This window comes from Poecilia reticulata, chromosome 12 (assembly GCF_904066995.2).
Source record: "Poecilia reticulata chromosome 12, P_reticulata-male-v2, whole genome shotgun sequence".
In the NCBI taxonomy this organism is placed as follows: Eukaryota; Metazoa; Chordata; class Actinopteri; order Cyprinodontiformes; family Poeciliidae; genus Poecilia; species Poecilia reticulata.
In genome coordinates this window covers 9717429-9739151 of record NC_088841.1, presented here as the reverse complement: position 1 = coordinate 9739151, position 21723 = coordinate 9717429, and the positions used below count along the sequence as shown (strand labels likewise).

Below are 21723 nucleotides of genomic sequence, written 5' to 3'. Positions count from 1 at the left end.
CATTATTGCATCAGTCTCCCAGATGCATGAGAGTCTCGCACAAGGCCACAAAACCGCAGCCTCACATGGACATGGAGAGGAGGAGCATGGACACAACAAAGTAGAAAGGACAGGTATACAGTGTGGATGTAATAATTTAATCGCAGTAATGTGAAGCTGGACTGATGAAATCAGCATCAGAGAGAGAAAACAGCCTGCCGCTTTCTTTTTTTGCTACATCAGAACCACAAATGTTAATGTTTTTAATGGGATTTCACATGACGGAGCCACAGCAATTAGTGCCTAGCTGTGAACCAGAGGAAAAAAGGATGCAGGTTTTTACAGATAAAAATAGGAAATGTGCGTGTTGTCAACGTCATAGGTGAACTTCTAATCCCATTCAAGTTAATTACTGCCTCTAACTGGGTTTCATCCAGTATTCGTCTCTCCATCAGCTCTGGCACGCTGCATAATCCTGCCACCACCATGTTTCACAGTGAGTCTGGTAGTTCTCTGATGTGCTTGTATGTAGGCCAAATGTTAGATTTTGGACTGCTGTAACCAGAGCGTCGTCTTTCACATGTGCTCCACATGGGTTGTCGCAAACGGCTCACGACGTTCTTTTAACAGGGACAAAACACACACAAAAAACCACTGTTAAAAAGGTTAGATTTGCTGTTGTGTTAAAAGATTTTTCCAGCTGAGCTGGGCTGAGATTTATGTATACCGGGTCACTCGGCTGCCTGTCTGAGTAATGCACCTGTTGCCAGGCACGTCGGTTTAAGTGGTCAACCATGCATCCTTTTGCTTTCACTGTATTTGTATGTGCTACTTTTTATGTGGGTCTGTTATTAAATAAATTCCACTAATATACAGTGAAGTTTGAGGTTGTAACAAAGTAAGAAAAAGCTGAAGATGTGTGAATAATTTCTCAAGGCACTGCAAGTTTATAAAAATGATCTGAAATCTTAGTTAGGAAATAGTAGCATACTTTTTAAAAGTAGGTGCTGTGTGATTTTTAAATTATATATCACAATGTTAGGCAAATAAATATACAAAATGATGCCGCTGGAACCTTAAAAGTGTAAGAAGGAAACACTTTGCTTCTCCTCTTAAAATTAAATGATTTATTTCAGATCCCCACAAGCCCAGTGGACATGTACATGATGTTCATGGTCACATATCGGCAACCCCACATGGGCGTGGAGAAGAGGGGCGCACACACATAAACACTGAAAGGACAGGTATATAGAAAGCAGGGATAATTGAGTTGAAAACTAATGTTAGTATAAGCTTACAGAAAATAACTGAAAATTAAATGTGCAAAAGGTAGATATTTACTCAGGCATTTACTCGTAAGCTAAATGAAAGCATGTATTTCAGATCCTCATGAGTCTCAGACTGTTGTACATCATGGCCACAAATCGACTACCTCACATGGACATGGAGCGATGGAGCATGCGCACGCAAAAGTTGGAAGTACAGGTAAACTTTTAGATGGATAGTTAGAAGATTTTGTTAGCTTTTCCAAAACTTTGAGGTCATACATATTTACAAAACATGCCCTTTAAAGAGTTAAGAGCTGCAAAAAGCAGATATAGTTTGTGTGGAGTTTTTTTTATTTGGTGTCTTATTGACTATTATTTCAGATGCTCATGTGTCTCACACCCATGTGCATCACGGTCAGAACCCCCTGGCCTCACACAGGCACGGAAAGACAGAGCACTCCCACGGACAAGTTGAAGCGATTGAAACGACAGGTATAGCTGTTAGATGGAGTAGACGTTATTCTCTTGAAATCAAATAATGTACGATATTCAGCAGATACGTTTGCAAAATGGCGAGAAAAAAAAGGACAACGGTTGTGCAGACTTGTCATCTTGTTGACAATGCTTATTTCAATGCTTATCCTCCAGGGTCTCATGGACATGAGACGCCCGGTCACAAATCAGCAGACTCACATGGACACGGACATGAGACGCCCGGTCACAAATCAGCAGACTCACATGGACATGAGACGCCCGGTCACAAATCAGCAGACTCACATGGACATGAGACGCCCAGTCACAAATCAGCAGACTCACATGGACATGAGACGCCCGGTCACAAATCAGCAGACTCACATGGACATAGACATGAGACACCCGGTCACAAATCAGCAGACTCACATGGACACGGACATGAGACGCCCGGTCACAAATCAGCAGACTCACATGGACATGGACATGAGACGCCCGGTCACAAATCAGCAGACTCACATGGACATGGACATGAGACGCCCGGTCACAAATCAGCAGACTCACATGGACATGGACATGAGACGCCCGGTCACAAATCAGCAGACTCACATGGACATGGACATGAGACGCCCGGTCACAAATCAGCAGACTCACATGGACATGAGACGCCCGGTCACAAATCAGCAGACTCACATGGACATGAGACGCCCGGTCACAAATCAGCAGACTCACATGGACACGGACATGAGACACCCGGTCACAAATCAGCAGACTCACATGGACATGAGACGCCCGGTCACAAATCAGCAGACTCACATGGACACGGACATGAGACGGATACACACAGAAAAGTTGAAGTGACAGGTACATTTACTAGATTTATTCAAAGATTAGGTCATGTAAACATCATGTTGGTACATACGAAAAATAAAAATAAAAACTAAAATCAATTAGAAACTGAGGAAATATATCTTTAGAGAGTTTTTTTTGAGATCTTAATAATTAAAAATGTTAATTCCAGGCCATGGCAAGTCTCACGGACATGAAGCTCATGGCCACAGTTCAACAACCTCACATGGACACAGAGAGGAGGAGCACACACCCAGACATGTTGAAATGACAGGTAAAGCTGTTAGATACAGCATAATGCAAAAGTATTCAAAACCGTTGACCTTTTAATATATATTTTGTAACATTATAACCAGAAACTTCAACATATTTCACTGGAGTTTGATGTGATAAGCCAACATTTTGTGTTATTTGTGAAGTGTTTGGAAAATAATCTGAAAAGGGTAGAGCAGATTTAGTTTTACAAAAAATGATCTGCAACCATTTGGCATCGGACGTTACCAAATTGTTGAGCAGAGTCCACTTGTTGGTCGGTTAGCCTCAAGCTTTATTTTAGAGTACCGGAGTAAAAGGGGATGAATGTAAATGCATGCACATTTTTATTTCTAAAATAATAAATAATCTACTTCACGAGCATGTGCTACTTTTTTGTTGGTTTATCACATGAAATCAAAAATGAGATGCATTTCCATCTGTAGCTGCAAGTTGACAAAATGTAAAAAAAAGATTGAAACATATGAATACTTTTGCGACATATTGTGGTAGTTTAATAGATCAAGCACAAAGGTTAAAAAGAAAAAAGCTACAAAAACTAATGCACAAAAACAACTAGTGATGTACAACAGACGTTTATTTGTAATCTCAATAAGAATGTTGATTCCAGATGCTTCCAAGTCCCATGGACATGAACATGAGACTCATGGCCACAAATCAGAGCACGGAGAGGCGCAGCATAGCCCAGGTACCACTTGGTTCTACATAGAGTATAGCATAGCATAGGATAGAATAGATCCTCATTAGTTACATTTGGAATCTCGTAATTATTATTATTATTATTATTTAATAACAAAAAAATTTTGTTTCTGGTTGTGAAGACCCTCATAAGTCTGAAGAGCACGGCCACAAATCCACATCATTTGTACATCCACAAAGTGGAGGGCACGGGGAAACTCACAAGACAGGTGTCTGTTTTTACATGCTGTTGTAGAGATCCTCCTATAAATCAACGTAAGAGCTTTACTTACATCTCTGCTGATAATGGCATTTCAGTCGCACATGGTTTTGAAGAGCACGCACACAGCACTCACGGCCACAAAGCAGCAATCCCACCGCGGCGTGGGGAGGACAGGGAGGACGCTCACGGCCACAGGAGGGCTGAAAATGAAGGTACTTCGATTTTATGCAGTCTATGCGATGCGCTCGTAGATTTACAGTAGCTATGAATACTACATTACACGTGAGGCAGCAGAAGCGGAGTAGATAAACATTTACAACAAATTAGGCTTGGCAGCTCACGGTGAGATGGGGAAAATGCATCTAAACTTATCTCTTCTACTGCATAATTACCTGTCAGTCAACATGAGCAACACGGCTAAATCTTGATCTGGTAGTAATAGTAGTGCCATATTATTTTATGAAAGGCCTTTAGTGATGTTGAAGGCAGGAAGTAAAAAAAAACAACTGCATGCTATATGAAGTATAGATCGAATATGCAGCTTTACTCTAATCAGAGTGTTTTAAGCATTTGGTATTGGCTTTGTTTTATTATTATTATTATCGATGTCCATTTTTTACTCACAAATATGTGAATGATGCTGTCTTTGTAGTAGTGTTTGTCCTATGGTGCCATGAAAAGTATTTGCCCACATACAGATTTATTTCAGTTTATATGTTTTCCTCACACTTAAATGTTTCAGATCGTCAAACAAAAAAAAAACACTATGAAAATGTAAAAAAGAAAGAAAGAAAATGTTATAATTATTTCCAAGTGTTTCAAATGTGGACTTCATGGTGTGATTCAGATCAATGACCAACTTCATGACCCAGCTTAAAGCCCCAAACTGGACAGACATTCGGGTTTTCCATTGTGGTAGAGAGCACAAGTCATTGTTATCTGTAGTTACAGCAACATTATGCCAGCATTTAACACGTTTGAATGTTGGTGTAATATTTTGCCAAAAGTCCTGGGGGGTCATTAGGTGTGACGAAGAAGACGATTGTAACAACTTCATTGTTACAATCGTTATTTTATTTTTTTTCCATTTGTTGGATTTCTTTAGGTCAAAGCATAATGACTTGTTTTTGGAGATCTTTCAGCAAAAAATCTGCAAAATGGTGTCAACCTCATTTTTTTCATTCTGGCAGTAATAAAGTGTCTGTATGTCCAGTAAAGTTAAAATGTAAAAACTGACAAAAAAAAACAAAAACCGAAGTAATTAGCAAAGGGGCAAATTATTTTGTTCGGTAAACCACTCCTGATTTAAACTCTGCTGAACGAATATAAATTGATTTTTATGAGTTGCGAATCGTTTGTAGAGCACAGTATCGTTGCAAACCACGGGAGAGGAGGAGGTGGTCACGGAACCATAAGGCACGGTGTTCGGAAAGAAGACGACGAGGACAAAGAAAGAGGGAAAAAGAAAGGTAGAATCCTGTATCGATGTAGTCGCGCAGCGGTTCGTACCTGGTTGCACATATTGATTACACAGTTACACAGCTGAGGCGGGCTTATGGGATTGCCAAAGCAGAGCTTATTGTTTTTTCTGTAACTATTTGTTAGCTGTATTTGTGTTGAAGTGAGACTCGGAGTTCAGTTTCTTATCGTCCCATGAATGCTGGTGTATAAAAACACATGTAATGAGTAGTTAGCATGAAGAAATGAGGTGTGTTTTTGACACATCTCAATCTGCTGCGTGAATTAACAACCTCTTATCACGGTTGTTAATTTTAAAGTGTGACATTGCTAAGGGACAAAGTATAAGTTACGCTTGCTGTGAAGTCACTTCTGACGGTAAAATCTGAAGATCAAACTATGGACGCTATGATGTCGACACTGGAGGGAGCCTTTTTAATGTTCTCCATCTTCTCAAGTGAAACTGGGAATTTTGACGACTTCCCGTCACCCAAGAAACTTTAAACAAGTTCCACTCTGGTTTCCTACTTTTTAGTTTGTTTCAGAATAACAATTTGCACAAATTACTCCATCGCCTTTTCAACCAAATCAAAACATATTTGTAACTAGAAAGCAACACAAGACATTTCTTTATCAATTTTTTTTCCAATTATGTCCAACCAGTAAAGAACTCTGCAGTAGTTATAGAGTCTGTCAGCTTTGCAGAACAATTACAACCCATTTTCCCAGGTAGACTTACATTTTAATCCCAAACACCTAATCTATTAGGTTCCTCTTTAGACTCCTGTGTGGTTCTGACGCTGTCCTCTAGGCTATGCAGACTCCAGCTGTGAGAATGTAAAGTGCAGTAGACGACTGTGGCGTGGTGAATGACATGAATCTTAAACAAAGGTTCCTTCATTTCCCCAAAGGGCTTCTGAAACTCCTGATCTCAGGAGAGCCTCAGGTCAAACAGTTACTCGGGATCATATACGACAGTTTTAAAGGTAAGACGCCGACATTTTTGGCATCGCGTCCGAAGGACCGGACAGAAGGATTATATCTCAATGCACCTTCTGGATTATTTGGTGTTAAAAGTTTGTGGAAAAGTTCCTTCGCCTTGCTCCATCTTTTTCATCTGTCCCTCTTTGTTCACTCCTTCCCTTTGCGTCGCTCCCCCTCTCATGGCTGTGTTCACTTTGTGTTCACGATTAAGGTAAGGAGTTGCACTTTGTGTTCATGCTGCTGTTCAAACACCTAATAGTTGTTCACATTTCTTTTTCTTTTCTGAAAGGGATGCTTGTTTGGAAAACATGCAATCATCGCTTTCAACTCGCAACAGTTTTCCTCTTTCTCTCACTGTGACCTTTCACTGTTGACCATTCACAACTGATAAATACCAACAAACCAGCATCTTGACTCCTAACGCTAATTTGAGGAAGAATGTCCCATTGCCTTTCCAGTCTGGAAAGTAATTGGCCATTTATATTTAATTAGGCAGGTCTCCCCTACTGCTTGCACGGTTCCCTCAGTGCTGAGAGAGGCACTTTATGGTTCTCCTTGCGTTGGCTTCCTTTAAACCGGCTCATTAATATTTTAGTTGGCATCATCAGCCGAACAATAATAAAATAATAATGTGACGGCTGATTAAACAGCTAAACTCCGACTTTTTAATGTGCATTTAACTGTGTATTTGCATAAACATGCCCGGTAAACGCCTCTTTAGAGGACAGTGATGCCTTGCAGCACACCACTGCAGCCAACTTCTGAAGCTTAATAAAAGCTTAATTAGGAAGCGGCCTCAGCCAAGATAATCAGCCAGCGTGGAGCAACGCCGCTCCACCGACGGCTGCACCGCCTCTGCACAATGCAGGAACCTCTGTTCCTAATGTCATTAATCTCTCTCTGAAGAGAAATTATCCCAATTATTACACAATTTCACTTTTTTGTTGTTATTTCGGCTCGTTTTATGCAACATGTCTTTATTGTCAAAGTTATAAATGTTGTATTCATATTAGCTCTTCATTTTTCTAATATTTCATCTCAGCTGCATTGTTCAAACAACTATAGGTTTTAGTGAAAGTTGTTGGAGTCATATTGACTTGAAAATGAAGCATCATAGTCACCGGGCACAGCAAAATCAGAATACGATGATAAAAAAAACAAAAAACTATTAGGTTGAAATAATCAATGTGAAGAGGTACTTTGCACAGATTAATGCAAATGTTTCAGGGTCTCCATCCATAATAAACTCAAGCCAATCATTTACATGAAGATTTACCATCTGCTGCACATGTGGCAATTATAATACTAAAAAAAAGAAGTTCTAGTTAAATATATATTATATTAACCACACCATGTTTTCATTAAGATGATAATTAATAAAGCCTTAATTTTGATCATTCTCAAGCTTTCATGACCGCTGGATCTCTCATGTCGCTAAAAGTGATTATAAAGTTGTTATTCCACGCATGAACGACCCATGGGTTTGATTTTAAGGAGAACAGGCTCGCTGAGGAGGACTGCTCCAAATGCATCTCATTTAAATTTCAGCTAGTTTTATCTAGCTCGTTTCGTTGCTTGCGCTCTCGACTGGACATGTCACGCTAACGAGGGTCGGGCTGATTTCGCAAGTTTCCGCTTCGGGTCCAGAAACACCGACTGTATCCTTCGCTTCCGACTCCCCGGTTTATGATTTTGCGGCTTGTAATCGAGTCATCTGGTAACGTAATTAAATTCCCGGGCAGAATTAACATGCCTGAACCTACGCGAGATTAAATGCATGAGCACAAACACTCGCCCACAGAAACACACACAGGATGGAATGGAGGAATTCCCCTCAGTAATCAGTGCAGCACACCGAAGCAGACTCAGCAAACCTGCGAGTGTGTGCTAATGGAGAGGGAGTGGTTTGTCTTTATGGAGCCAATATAGAGTGAGAGATGCACCCCATAAAACACAAGCAGAGCAGTTTATTCTTCAAACTGACGCCTAACCCCCGTCTGATGAATTGGTTAGAGCGGATGGGTTTGCACTTCTTCCTGCCGCCCTCGATGAAATCCCACCTCTTTCTCCCATTTTGGTTATTTACACTTTGAAGTCAAAATATGAACCTGTTCTGCTTGGGAACCAACCCGAAATGTGTTTCTTTTCATTCAGACTGTGAGTGCTACGGCCACTCCAACCGCTGCAGCTACATCGACTACCTGAACATCGTCACTTGTGTCAGCTGCAAGCACAACACCAGAGGCCAGAACTGCCAACACTGCAGACTGGGATACTTCCGCAACGCCTCTGCCGAACTGGATGATGAGAACGTCTGCATCGGTCAGTCTGCTGGGAGTCAATGGGAGTGTGCGCAGAGGGGCGGGGGTCAGATCAATGTGTGTGTGTGTGTGTGTGTGTGTGTGTGTGTGTGTGTGTGTGTGTGTGTGTGCGCGTGCGTGTGTGTGTGTGTGTCAATATAGCAGCACAGTGGGATTTTTTTTTTCTGTGTCTAATAGAGGAGCACATAAAAGGACGCTGCTTTGAAAATTAACACAATTACTCATACGATGTGGTTTTAAGCCGAGGAATAACTGATCAGTATTGTGGATGGAGGATTAAATTTGAATGCGCAAAAACAAACAAACAAAAAAGAATCATTCATACAAAAAAACATATGACTGCTTGTCTGAAAATAATCTAAAATTTCACTGGACTGTTATAAATGTTGAATTTTTAATTTTATTTATTTTTTTATTATTTAGCATGACTCTGTGGTTTCTAAATACTGGAGTTGTGCAGAACATGCAGTAAGTTCAATTTTGGGTAGCAGTAACTCCCATAGCAAAGGCTCCTGCAGAAGTTGGTCATCTGCTGCCAGTAAACTTTACAGAGTCTGTAAATTAATGTCAGCACAAATCCAGCTGTTTTGCGAAGGCCTCCGATCTTTAATGGTAAACACTTGTGAACAAGCAGCATCTTAAAACAAAGGAGCACATCAGGCAGTGCAGGGGTAAAGTTGGGGAAATGTTTCTTCAAGAAGGCCGAGGATCGAAGATACAGAACGGTTCATTTCGTCCAGATGAACAAATATTCAAAGAAGGGGGAGCATTAATTAGGGGAGAAACCAAGAGACCCACAACGCTGGTGAATTGCTGTAGAAAATTTGTAAGCAGTTTTCCACAAGCCATGTAGGGAACACAACTAAAATGTGAAAGAAGATTGTTCTAAAAATGCAAACACTTTGGCCCACGTGCAAAATGCTATGTATGGGAGGAAGCTAACACCCTTACCACACCCTTGGTCTGGAAAAAAACAAAAAAAAACATGATGGTGGTGACATTATGCTTTGGGGAAGCTTTTCTTTAGCTAAACATCTAAACATACAGATCAGTTATGAAGTAGTTTAGATCAGCGTCGTGGGTCTTTCGGAGGACTGGTGTCAAACTCCAGTCCTCGAGGTTTCCTGCTACTTTTACATCCACCTCTGATCCGACATCTGGATCAAACTGAATTGGCTCTTCAACATGCAGTCGAGTGCTTCAGAGTCCAGCTAATGACCTAATTCTTTGATTCAGGTGTGTCAAAGCAGAGACACTTCTAAAAGCTGCAGGGCACCGGAGACCGACACCTGTGGTTTACATTAAAACATATTCACGTGTTGAAATGGGGGTGGGGCGGAGGAAAGGGGGGGGCTGAGTACGAATACATTGATACATACACTAAATACATTTTGCTGATTTATTTATTTTTTTTAAACATTTCAAAAATTCTGTAGCCTTGTACTTTCTGCACCACAGTTACTCTACTTTGAGTCGGTTTCAATGAAATACACTAAAATTTGTGACTGTGATGGGAAATAATGTGAAAATATATATTTTTTTGAAAGGCTTTCATTGTTCCCAAATTAGCCCTCATGAGTAAATAAACTCATCAACTTATGAATAAATTTAACTCATCTTTTCCATTTCAATTTGAGATATAAAGGACATTATAAATAAAATTCATTATTACTGTAATTATTATCTTATGGCCTCTGCCCCTCAGCATCAGCTCTGTGATTTTAAGTGGCCTTCCACTTCGGAGCTGATTTTGCTCTTATTTCCACTTGCTTCCACTTTGTTTAAACCAATAAAATGTTAAACATTTAGTAGCAAGGAAATTTCATGCCTGGACTTATTGCAGAAGAGTAGTTAGGGTAAATATACGATTTAAGAGAGTTTAGAGTTCAGGGTGAGTTACGGTGGATGTGTAGTAGATGTGACATAAAGAATTAAAAATATCCTGAATGCTGAAATGTGCATGAATCGTGTAGACTTCAACAGGAAAATAAAGCAAGCGCGCTTTTCTTATTTTTATTCTCTTTCAATCAGATCAGAGCCAGCACAACATATACAGGAGTTGACAAGAGATTCCCATAGTCTGGAGATAAAACTTTGTGTTTTAGGCCTGTTGCCTTTGTACCCCGAAGCAAGGCGGACTACAATATGAATGGTGCAAACAGCCTCAGGCACCCTTAAAGCTGAAAGTCAACAATGTAAACTTCCATCATATCCACTATGCTGAAGTGCGGAGCAAGAACAATGCAGGGCATGACCGGTTTAAAGCGAGTAAATGTTTACTATCGCACATTAGTGTGTACGCTCGCCGTTTATTTGCATACGTCAGCAGCTGCTTTTTGTGAAGCGTTCGTGTTGGAGAACAATCTGTTTGCATAGCTGTGGAGGTGAAATCTGGTGTTGATTTTTAAGCCATCTGTAGGTGAACGGCAGGAGGCTGGAGGGTGAACTCACCACAGTCGGAGCACACACGGCTCCCCGCCTTAGAGTCAGCACAAATAAGCCCCCATCAGCTCATCTGCCCGCACAGTGGCACACCGAGCGTGGCAAAAGACATCCACGGTCTCTAGAGCGAGGAACATCTTCTAAACAGCTTGATAATCACTGCTTATGACCCAGATCTGAAATATTAATCACTTTCCTGCTTATTTTTTTGTTTGTTTTTGTTTTGTTTTTTCCCAATATTGTTTTCTCAGCTTGACCTGTATGTTTTAAATATTTTATAGTAACTTCATTTGCAAGTTTAGCTTCGTCCAATTTATCAAGTCAAAGTCTGGAAATGGCCACAGAGTTGAATTCAGTCTCATTAGAGCGGTGTTTGGGGACTCTTATTTTGAAGAAAGGAAGGAAGTAGTTGTTGTTTTGATGGGTGGTTGCATTAAGTTACAAGAGCATTGAAGGCCCTTAATTGTTACTCCCCATCCTGAGCAGCCACATTGAATCTGAGCCCAGTGTCGATTTGGGACTTTCAAACTTTACAAGTCAAAATTACGACTTCAGCAGGTGATCGTTTTTTGATTCTCCCACCTTGTAAATCACAAATTCTGACTTTAGGATGAAAAAAATTGCCTTCACCTTTTGGTCAGGAGATGATTTGTAGGGGTAGATATATTTAAGGTTCATTGTATTCATTTGAATTCTGTCAATGGGTGCAAAACTGTTTTCGTGTTTCTAGCGTTGTATACCGGTTCGTAAGATCTGGTCCATCTGAATCTAAGATCTTCAAATTCTAATAAAGTCTGAATCAGATTCTGAGCAAACTGGTAAATAATGCAGCATAAAAAGAGGAACTTTTTTTGCATCTCCGCCAGCTTTTGAAAATAGCACTACATTTCTGACACTTACTTTTGAAATCAAACGTGATCAAAAAGCTTGCGCCTCCGCGTGGCTGAGTGGTTGTCATCAGCGTCTGAAATAAATACTTTCCGACTTAAAAGGACACCTGTCATTTTGACGGGTTTTTTTTTTTTTTTGCTCTGAATGTGAAGAAAAGTCAAAGCAAAAAATTCTTCAAGGCGGCGAGATACGTGCTGTTGTCTGGAAGCAAGCGGGTGACAAGTTTGTGGAAAGCTCGTTAATTTAACCTCGAGTAGACCTTCAGTCAGTTTGTGCGCTGGTGCTGCAGACGCTCACAGGAAAAAGTTGTTACGAAGCACGTGGTTTGGTCCAGAGAGCCAAAAATATCTGCAAATATTACAAAAGAGCTGGTGGATGAGACTTTTTGCTTTAAATTTCTCACAGGTGGTAAAAAAAAATAAAAAATGGGGTGAAACTGTGATAATTAGCCGAGAGAAAAGGATTACACTTAAGATCTGAATCGCTGCAATACTGCCTGCCATGTCTGTACTTTGAAGGCACTTCGCTCTCCCTGCCCTGTTGTGGATCTGATTTGAAATGTGAAATTTATTGATTTATTTGGCAGGGAAAATGCACAGACTTTATTTAACATTTTTGTAAGTGCACCAGACTAAGCTAAAATCCTGTTTTCCATCTGCTGTCCCTGAACAAATTAGAAATTTGTCGTGGTAAGAAAAACGGTAAAACAAAACCAGGTTAAAATTACTTAACTGCATAAATCCTGTCATGAAATATAGTAAATACAAAATCAATGGAAGATATTATACAGAGAAGGTTGTTTTTTTGTGTGTTTTTTTTACATTTTGTCCACAAACACCCAATGTGTTTTAACTGGATATTATGTGATGGAGGAACACGAAGTAGAAAAAAAGGGGTTTCAAATTTACGAGCTGAAGAGAACCAAGCAGAAGCTTCACCGGAGGAAACAAAGTGCAGCTGAAGAGGTTTTGCAGCTTAAATAGACCATAGAAAGCATTAGGGGTTGCTTGATATATTCTGCAGAGTATGAGAAATATCACACGTGGAACCAGCATCTCAGCCAGAGGACATTGCCTGAATTAGCTGGCAGGCGTCGCCTCGTTACTAAACAAACAGTCCAAGGAACACGGCAAACAGGTCAGAGATCAAGTAAGACGCTGATGTTTAAAGCAGAGTTATGTTATTAAACAAAGTCCTGATCTTTATCTCAAAATGAAAAAAATGTGGCACGATTTTTAATTTCAAGAGAAGAGAAGCATCCTAGAGGACAATGGTGGTACTACATGAGCTGCAAAGACCCACAGCTGTTAGATAATGTTGCCTAAAGAACATCATAAATACTTTTCCTTCTACTTCAAAATTGTGCACTGCTTTGTGTTTTTCTCTCAAAATCGTATGAAAACACAATACAGTTTGCAGATATAAGGTCTAAAATGTTGCACAAGACGTTTCTTGTTACAGCAGGAATACAAATCCAAACACTATTACCAAAACTATATCATGATGTCAATGAACTAGGAAGAAGAATGCACATCCTTTAGAGCGGGGGTGTCCAATTTGTTTTCATTTCGGAATCATAAATGTCCCCAAAGGGCCGGTTGTGGCAGAATATACTGACAAAACCCATTAGCAAACTGTTAAAATATTAATAAATAACTGTCTTTGCAATCAGTAATTCTTGGATTAATAAAATGAAACATTTTGAAATTGATGTTATTTGGCAGCATACAGATCAAAAACCACTTTAAAATCATATTTTCAGCACACAACTGTTTGAAGGTTGTTTTCATGTGTCCTTCAAGAATCTATAGAGGGCCACATGAAAAACTTTGGTGATCGTAGTTAGCCGTCCCAGGGCCTTGAGTTTGACACGTTCAGCAAACAAATGCTTCAGTTATCAAGTCAAACCTTTATCTCTTAAATTTTCTGTGCCTTTCCCCAGAGTGTAACTGCAACCAGCTGGGCTCCATCCACGACCGGTGTAACGGCACGGGCTTCTGCCAGTGTAAAGACGGCGCGGCGGGGGCCAAATGTGACGACTGCCTGCCGGGATACTACTGGAAACAAGGCTGTTACCGTGAGTGCGAGCAGAACGGGATGGAGGGGGAAATGTTGCAGTCTTTCCGGGACCTTTTCGAGTGCACCGGCCACTTAACTCGTGGCCGCTCCCAATGTTTTCTTTACACACAGGGGAATAGATCATGTAGCTCATTAGAGGCATCAGCTGCTTTTTAAATTGATGACCCTGTCACACCTTAACCCCATTACAGAGAATCGCCTTCCTCTCCCATCTAGCATCTAGTCGGTTGCCTCTCGAATATGTATATTCTAAAAAGACAGACGTGGATTGGATGCAACCTGCCTTTGGTTTATTAATAATGATAAATGAGAAAATACATACTATTTACCGGTGGTACTGTTTGTTTAAAGCTAAATGTTAAATACATCAAAGCAAGCTAATTGTTTCTTCTGTAAAGGAAAGGGGGGAGGGGACAAAAAACATTCTGGCCACAGAAGCCAAAATCCTCCTTTTCTTTGCGAACATTTTTAGGTCAGGTATTTTTAACTATCCAACTGCTGTTGTCTGTGCTCTCACTAATGCCTTTTATAGCACTTTAATGACGCGCCAACTCTCTCAGATCATTACTTAACAAATTCCACATGTGCATATTTTATGCGTTTTATTTATTTATTTATTCTGCTGGGTGTGACAAAACAGTTCTGACTCGACCCCGGGAAAGTGCAACCTCAAGGAAAACTGGAAGGGCTGCAAAAACAGGGGGGGGAATAAAAGAAAAAAGCAGGTGTTACTTTTTCGTGTCCCCGAGGAAAAAACTGGAGCATTTATCTTGCCCTTCTTCCTTCTTTCCTTCCTTCCTTCCCTCACTGTCCTTCCCTCTTTGTTCTCTCCACTCTGAACTCTGCTCTTCCTGCTCTATCCCTTGTTCCCGTTCAAACTGACCCTCCTTGCCTTCATCATTTTTCCCCCCCATCCACCCCACTCTCCCCTCCTCGCCTCTGCTCACAGCTAACGTTTGCGACGAGGAGATGCTGCTGTGCCAGAACGGAGGAACGTGCCACATGAACCAGAAGTGCGTCTGTCCTCCAGAGTTCAAAGGGGTCTTGTGCCAACAGTCACGCTGCGAAGCGGGCAAGGACTGCAACGGCGCCTCTTCGCCGCGCCTCTCCACGGCCGCCCTGCTGCTCTGCACTCTAAGCTACCTGCTGGCCACGTTATCACACCACTGAGCCACGAAAATACGCCCCCCAGCTTCCCTTGCCTCCTCCTAACTACCCACCCTTCAGACACTAGGAGTGTGTGCACATGGAAGGGGAACCGGAACATGAGGTGGAGGAGGGCATGTCTGGTCTCCCGAACTCCCCCCCTTGCGACAGCACTCAAACATGCACACACTCTCACCGAAAACACTACCTATGCCCTCGCAAAGCACACGTATATACACACACGCGTGCACACACACACACCTCGCAGGACTGTTACGGCACCGAGAGTGTGTGTGCTCAGGTGTGGGGAATGGACGAGCAGAGAAACAAACGCCTCAGAGAAAAGCGATGCAGTCAAAGGGGAAGAAAATGATACCAACCACTGTTCCCTTTATTCCTCAGCTGGAGCAATGTGCATCAAACCAAAAAGCATAAAAAAGTAACACTTAAATCACCAATGTTTCACTTCAAAGGGAATGACTGTTGTAACCACCGGGATCTATTTTTTATTTTTTATTTATTTATTTATTTTCCATTTCCTTCTTCTTGGTTGAGCTAAAGATCTCTCATCTGTTAGACTGACTGACAGCTAATGTGTGTGTGAGTATTTTGTGTGTGTGTGTGAGTAAATCTGAGCGTGTGAATGCGTGTGTGTGCAAATGGGGGTGAGTGTGTGTGTGTGTGTGTGTGTGTGTGTGTGTGTGATCAGACGCGTCGACTTGACAGACGGGTCAGAATGAGCTTGTTTAATTCTGCTGCTGCGGCCTACATAGTATATTAACCAAGTTTCATTTCTCCTCAGACGATGAGACTTGATTTTACATTTATTCTATTTCTGCTGCATCTTTACTTTGAATTGTACCGTCAGTCATTTTATCTAAACGCGCCCACTAGAAGTCGCTGAGATTATACATATTATATAATATCCAGGGGGAAGGGGTTGTGAGTTAAAAAAGAAAAGAAGAAGAAATTAGTCACTATTATGGTTGTCGTAGGAATGAGTGATTGTTGCCACGCTTAACGAGATTTTAATCTTCACACAGTATTCAGGAAGCAGAGTTTACCAACTTTCAACTAATCAGAGGTCTAATGGAAAGAGGAAAAATGTAAAACCACGTATCAATTATATGACATTATTTGAATATTTTTTGTAGAAATTATTTTTGTTTGAAGTTACAATAAATTATAAAAAAAGAAAAAGATTACATTTACAACTATTCCTAATGTGCATTTTATTACACTGATTGTAAAGCTTACAGTAAATATGACTGTTATTTGCCTTCTTGGTTGTATTTCATTTCGTTCACTCAAGAGTTTGTGTTAACGACATGCCTGTCCTCTTCCCCAGGGCAGATATTTACAGGATCCACACATGAAGTTTCTCGTCTAAAAAAAGAAAAAAAACCCTGAGAAATCTGTCTCTTAATTATCCAAAAGTAACACAAAAAAAACTAAGATACCCCAAAGAGACATATAATGGAGTCCAGCTACATGCACATCCACTCAGCATGCTGCTGCTACTACCCAGAGTGACCAGGGTGTCATGAAGTGTTACCTGTCTGATCACATCACCTTCTTTTACATGTTGTACCTCCTACATGGCACGTGACAAACTGTAAATGCTACTTCTTACAAGAAAACGTGTTTTGTTGGCACTCTTTAAAAAAGAAAAAAGCATTCAGATTTGAGGTTTGCAGGACAAATGGCAATCAGAGCCTTCCACATGAGCCGAAGATCTTTGCACCTCCTCCAGATTTACAGGGGCCTTTAGCAGCTTCTTTAATAGTCACCTAGCAGATTTATTTATACTACATTTACTTCATGTACTAAATAGGCTATTCCAAATGCAATTTGTTGCACTGAATTTTATTTTGTGCATTAGAGTAAATGGGGCTGACTAGAAATGCTGGCCACTTTTTTTATGTTTATCTTTAAAAAGGGAAAAGTCTATGTTTTTCACTACTTCTGTTTCACAGATATGCTCTGCTGTCTGTTGGTCTATTTCATAAAATCCTAATGAGATGCATTAAAGACAAAATTAAAAAAAAATAAATAAATAGGCGAATTTAGACTTCCGCAAGATGCTGCATAATGAGGACATTTCCGCAACATAAGTCATGGAGATGGTCATCTGTTGTTGCCTAAAGATAAATCTGCTACATTAAATTCTCATAAGGTTTTTGATACATTTTGCAAACAGGAAAAACGGTCAGTCGGGTTAAAAGGAGCATCCATCCATCCATCCATCCATCCATCCATCCATCCATCCATCCATCCATCCATCCATCCATCCATCCATCCATCCATCCATCCATCCATCCATCCATCCATCCATCCATCCATCCATTTTCTGCTGCTTATCCGGGGTCGGGTCGCGGGGGCAGCAGCTTCAGAAGGGAGGCCCAGACTTCCCTCCACCCTGCGGAGGAAACCCACTTCAGCCACTTGTACCTGATACCTCGTTCTTTCAGTCATGACCCAAAGCTCATGACCATAGATGAGGGTGGGAACGTAGATCGACCGGTAAATCGAGAGCTTCGCTTTTTGGCTCAGCTCTCTCTTCACCACGACGGACCGGTACAGCGCCCGCTTCACGGCAGACGCTGCCCCAATCTGCCTGTCGATCTCCCGCTCCCTTCTTCCCTCATTCGTGAACAAGATCCCCAGATACTTAAACTCCTCCACTTGAGGCAGGACGACCCCCCTGACCTGGAGAAGGCACTCTACCCTTTTCCGGCTCAAGACCATGGCCTCGGATTTGGAAGCACTGAGCCTCATCCCGGTCGCTTCACACTCGGCTGCGAACCGCTCCAGTGAGAGCTGCAGATCACGTTCCGATGAAGCCAACAGGACCACATCATCCGCAAAAAGCAGAGATGTGATCCTAAGTCCACCAAAACGGATCCCCTCAACACCTCGGCTGCGCCTAGAAATTCTGTCCATAAAAGTAATGAACAGAATCGGTGACAAAGGGCAGCCTTGGCGGAGTCCAACTCTCACCGGAAACGAGCCCGACTTACTGCCGGCAATGCGGACCAGACTCTGACACCGGTCATACAGGGACCTGACGGCCCGTATCAAAGGGCCCGGTACCCCATACTCCTGGAGAACCTCCCACAAGGCCTCCCTGGGGACACGGTCGAACGCCTTCTCCAAGTCCACAAAACACACATGTCTTAAAGAGAGCATGAGAATTGATATTAAAAAAGAATTAACGTAAAGCACACATGTTGGAGATAAAACCCAGGCTAAATTTGCAAGAAACAGAGATGTTGGTTTTACACCTCTCCGTCTGAGCGGCTGGTTGATGTATTTGTGGTTCTGTATTTCGGGCTAATTTCTTCTGAGCCTGAACGGAATCATGGAAGGGAGTAAATTTACAAACCTGGAAATAATCTACTATAATCCATTACTATATAAAGGAAGTCCAAGGATCTGGTCGTATTTTAATCTACCATTAAGAAGGTTCTGTAATTTGAAACCGTAGAACAAGCACGACATTAAAAAAAGAGAGAAAATCCTACCAAGATTCATCATCCTGCAGCAAACTTAGATCCAGATTTTCAACCAATACAACTCAGGGTGTGACCTCGACACCACGTCAGAATTGGTATTTCTACACGTTAAGCTAAATAACTTGGAGCAACTGCTTTTCAATTTCCTGTCTGGGGGAAAAAAAGTTGAGCAAAACCACTTTAAAATATTACAAGAAAGTCCTGCTGCTTGGAGCAACAACTTTTGCACAAAACACCACATGGAAAAGATGCACATGAACTGAAATAAAACTAAATAATGTGTTTTGTTATTTGTATTTTGAAAAATGTGAACTCTTAAGTTACAATTGGGTAACATAAATCATGAAGTAATGTTAGTTGGTTCCCCTTTCTGCAGCATTAAGGAACACATTGCACACATGATAATGGCAAATGCCGGTGGCGGTAAAATTAATCACTTGATTCCTTTTGTGTTCAACCACTTGGACTATTTCTCCACTTAGATGTCATCTTTACAGTTATCACTTCTTTTTTTACAGCTTATTGTTCTATCTTATGATAACAAAGGTAAACATCAACACATTTATGGTTTATAAGTATTGGGAATCTTCAGTGACATTTAGAAAGTAAGATATATTTCACTGCAAATTATTAAATATGATACAGCAAAGCTGTTTGGATCATTTTCTCTCAAATGTTGCTAAAAGAAAATAAGATCCAAACTGTAAAAAAAAAAAAAAAATTCAGACTTTATTGACTATAAAACTGACAGCTGTGTCACAGTTTGCAGTACTTAATTAATATTCAGACCCACCTAATTAAAAATGAGGCTACATTTAGTTTCCACTTTAAAGATGAACCATAACATTAAATATGAATGAGAGTAAACTGTAATCCACAGCTACCCATTCGCCCCCCTCCTTATTCCAGATCAGACTATCTGAGAATATCAAAAGAAGAAAAACATATTTCACTTCTTTATGGAGAGCGACTTTTGGGTCAAAATAAACGTAAACACTCTCAGACTCTCTCATACGTCCACTGATGTCTATTTAAGCGAAACGATGAGAAACGTGACCGAGGTGCCAACACATTAACATTAATCTGAGTCTATTAAAAGCAGTCGACACAAAATGCTGCTGACGTTGAAGTCCTAGGAAGAGATATTAGAGCACAGCGACCTGAGTTTGTCTTTGTCTTCCTGCAGCCGCCTGACTGTGACTCCAAGTTTGGGAAAATAATGTCTCCATTTGTCCATGTCATCTTTGTACTATTTCCCCAGCTGTGCCCAGGCCTTCTGTTTGGATTATTTGTAGATTTCACATGGGTCCACTAAGCCTCTACATCTGATTGCCCTAAAATGTCCTCCTTTTCTGCCACAACCCTTCTACCTTCTTTTGTTTTCAAGATGCACACACCGGTTACTTCCCTCATATTGCGCCCAGGGGCCTCTGTCAGTCATGCTTTGTGCCGTATACCATCTCTGCACATGACCTGATTTCTCTTCCAGGGGTGTGATTTTTCTCTGGGGGTTTTTTTTGCCATAGCTGGTCTTCTGTTTCATCTTCATACAAAAAAATAGAAAGAAAGAAAACTTATCTTGACATAACACCTCTGGAAAAAAAAAAAGAAAACACCAGACAGAGCACCTTATGTTTTTTTGGGAAGGGTTGAGTTTTCTCAGTATGAAGTCCTGCCTCGTCTGATCGGCTACGGCTCCCCAGATCAATCATTTCATCCAGCTTGCGTCGGGGAATCACAGCAGGCAAACGGTAATTACTTATTCAATAGCAGTGTACAATGGAACAACAGCTAATGAGTCCTGTGTGAGAAGCAGAAGATTTAACATAAGGTCCTGTGGTCCCATAACGAACTCCAGTCGCCACCTATCTATTACAAAATACTTTACTGAGAGCAGGATTGGAAACAAAACATGCAATTTATAAATATATACTATTTTCAGATTTATACAATATTGTTAGTACTTCAGTATAAAATGGTAATTTGAAAAACTAAAAAAAATGTGTTCTTGCCAGTTTTTTATATTTTTCTTGGTCTGTATGCTATCAGTGTCTTTGCCCTTGGCCATGCCATCTGACATTCATTTTCATTTGAAATACTTATTGATATGCAGATACCTTCAGCTGTCATTTCAGAGAATATCTAAGTGACATTTTCAATAACATATGTAATCTTTGACATTTTTAGCAAGAAAAAAAGATTTATTTTTTTTTTAAACAATGCACACATGTGTAATTAACTGGTAAATTCTTTAGAATCAGCTTGAACGGTGGTGGAGGGTTGAATGAAAACAAAAAGTAATCTCTTGTGTTTTCCACCAATTGCAAGTTGCCATGCGACACTTTTTAATATATGCGACAAAGGGACTATTGTCGATTTGAGTGGTTAGCAAAAACACACACATCTGTTCAATATCAGTCAGGAGGCACTTTCTTTTTTGTCAGCATACAGCCCTGCAAAATCCGCCATATTCTTTCTGCATTTTGTCACATTGCAACCACAACTTCAATGTATTCTATTGGCATTTTGATATAATTGAATTTAGCTTAGAACAGGGCAAACAAGTAGACTTCATGTGGAAAAAGTTATGATCAATTTAATCCAATTACACAGAAAGATTCAGATGTTGCATGCATTCTTATGCGATTCTAGTTATAAAACAATCCCATCAAGTTTAGTTTTTCATTCCAATAGGTAAAATGTGTTCTATCTAAGGGAATCCAACCAATCGCATTGAGTGACTTTACACCTATCCGTCACGGATAAGGATGTAAGCAACTGTGGAGAGCTGATTTCACTGGAAATGACAGAGTAGAGAGAAAATAAAACAAAGAAGCACTGATCCTGGGGTACTTTCTATGGTAGAGAAAAAGTGGATTATTAATGGTATACCATACTATAGTAGAGCAGCTCCATTAGAGGCTTTGTCCGTGAGAGAAACACAGCTAAATACATACCCTACGCTCTGAGACAACAGCAGTATGCCACAAATAACAGTGAAAAGTTAAAAGCAAACAATTCCTTCGGTTGCTTTCACTAGACAAGGTTAAACACAGAAGGAGATTAAAGTGCATCACCTATAAAAAGATAACATGAAGGTCAGGGCTGCAGTAGCAACAGTTGCAGTTAGAGAAGGCCAGACGCAA

The 21723-nt window shown here is 40.6% G+C and overlaps 1 protein-coding gene across 4 annotated transcripts in view; it reads left to right on the top strand.

Moving 5' to 3' along the window:
- ntng2b (netrin g2b) overlaps positions 1 to 16344 on the top strand; it is an 88375-nt gene extending 72031 nt beyond the window's left edge. The window contains exons 5-18 of one of the 4 annotated variants that reach the window (XM_081613295.1): positions 15 to 113; positions 1116 to 1223; positions 1363 to 1464; positions 1629 to 1739; positions 1896 to 2582; positions 2740 to 2841; positions 3451 to 3528; positions 3662 to 3748; positions 3837 to 3953; positions 5103 to 5210; positions 6111 to 6185; positions 8338 to 8505; positions 13780 to 13914; positions 14866 to 16344. In XM_081613295.1, the coding sequence (XP_081469421.1) occupies positions 15 to 113; positions 1116 to 1223; positions 1363 to 1464; positions 1629 to 1739; positions 1896 to 2582; positions 2740 to 2841; positions 3451 to 3528; positions 3662 to 3748; positions 3837 to 3953; positions 5103 to 5210; positions 6111 to 6185; positions 8338 to 8505; positions 13780 to 13914; positions 14866 to 15086 (2198 nt within the window). In that variant the 3' untranslated portion in view covers positions 15087 to 16344. Of the gene's footprint in view, positions 1 to 14; positions 476 to 1115; positions 1224 to 1362; positions 1465 to 1628; positions 1740 to 1895; positions 2583 to 2739; positions 2842 to 3450; positions 3529 to 3661; positions 3749 to 3836; positions 3954 to 5102; positions 5211 to 6110; positions 6186 to 8337; positions 8506 to 13779; positions 13915 to 14865 lie in introns of those variants that run through there. The other 3 variants (XM_081613296.1, XM_081613301.1, XM_081613300.1) reach the window with 3 other exon arrangements.
- The last annotated feature ends 5379 nt before the right edge of the window (positions 16345 to 21723 follow it).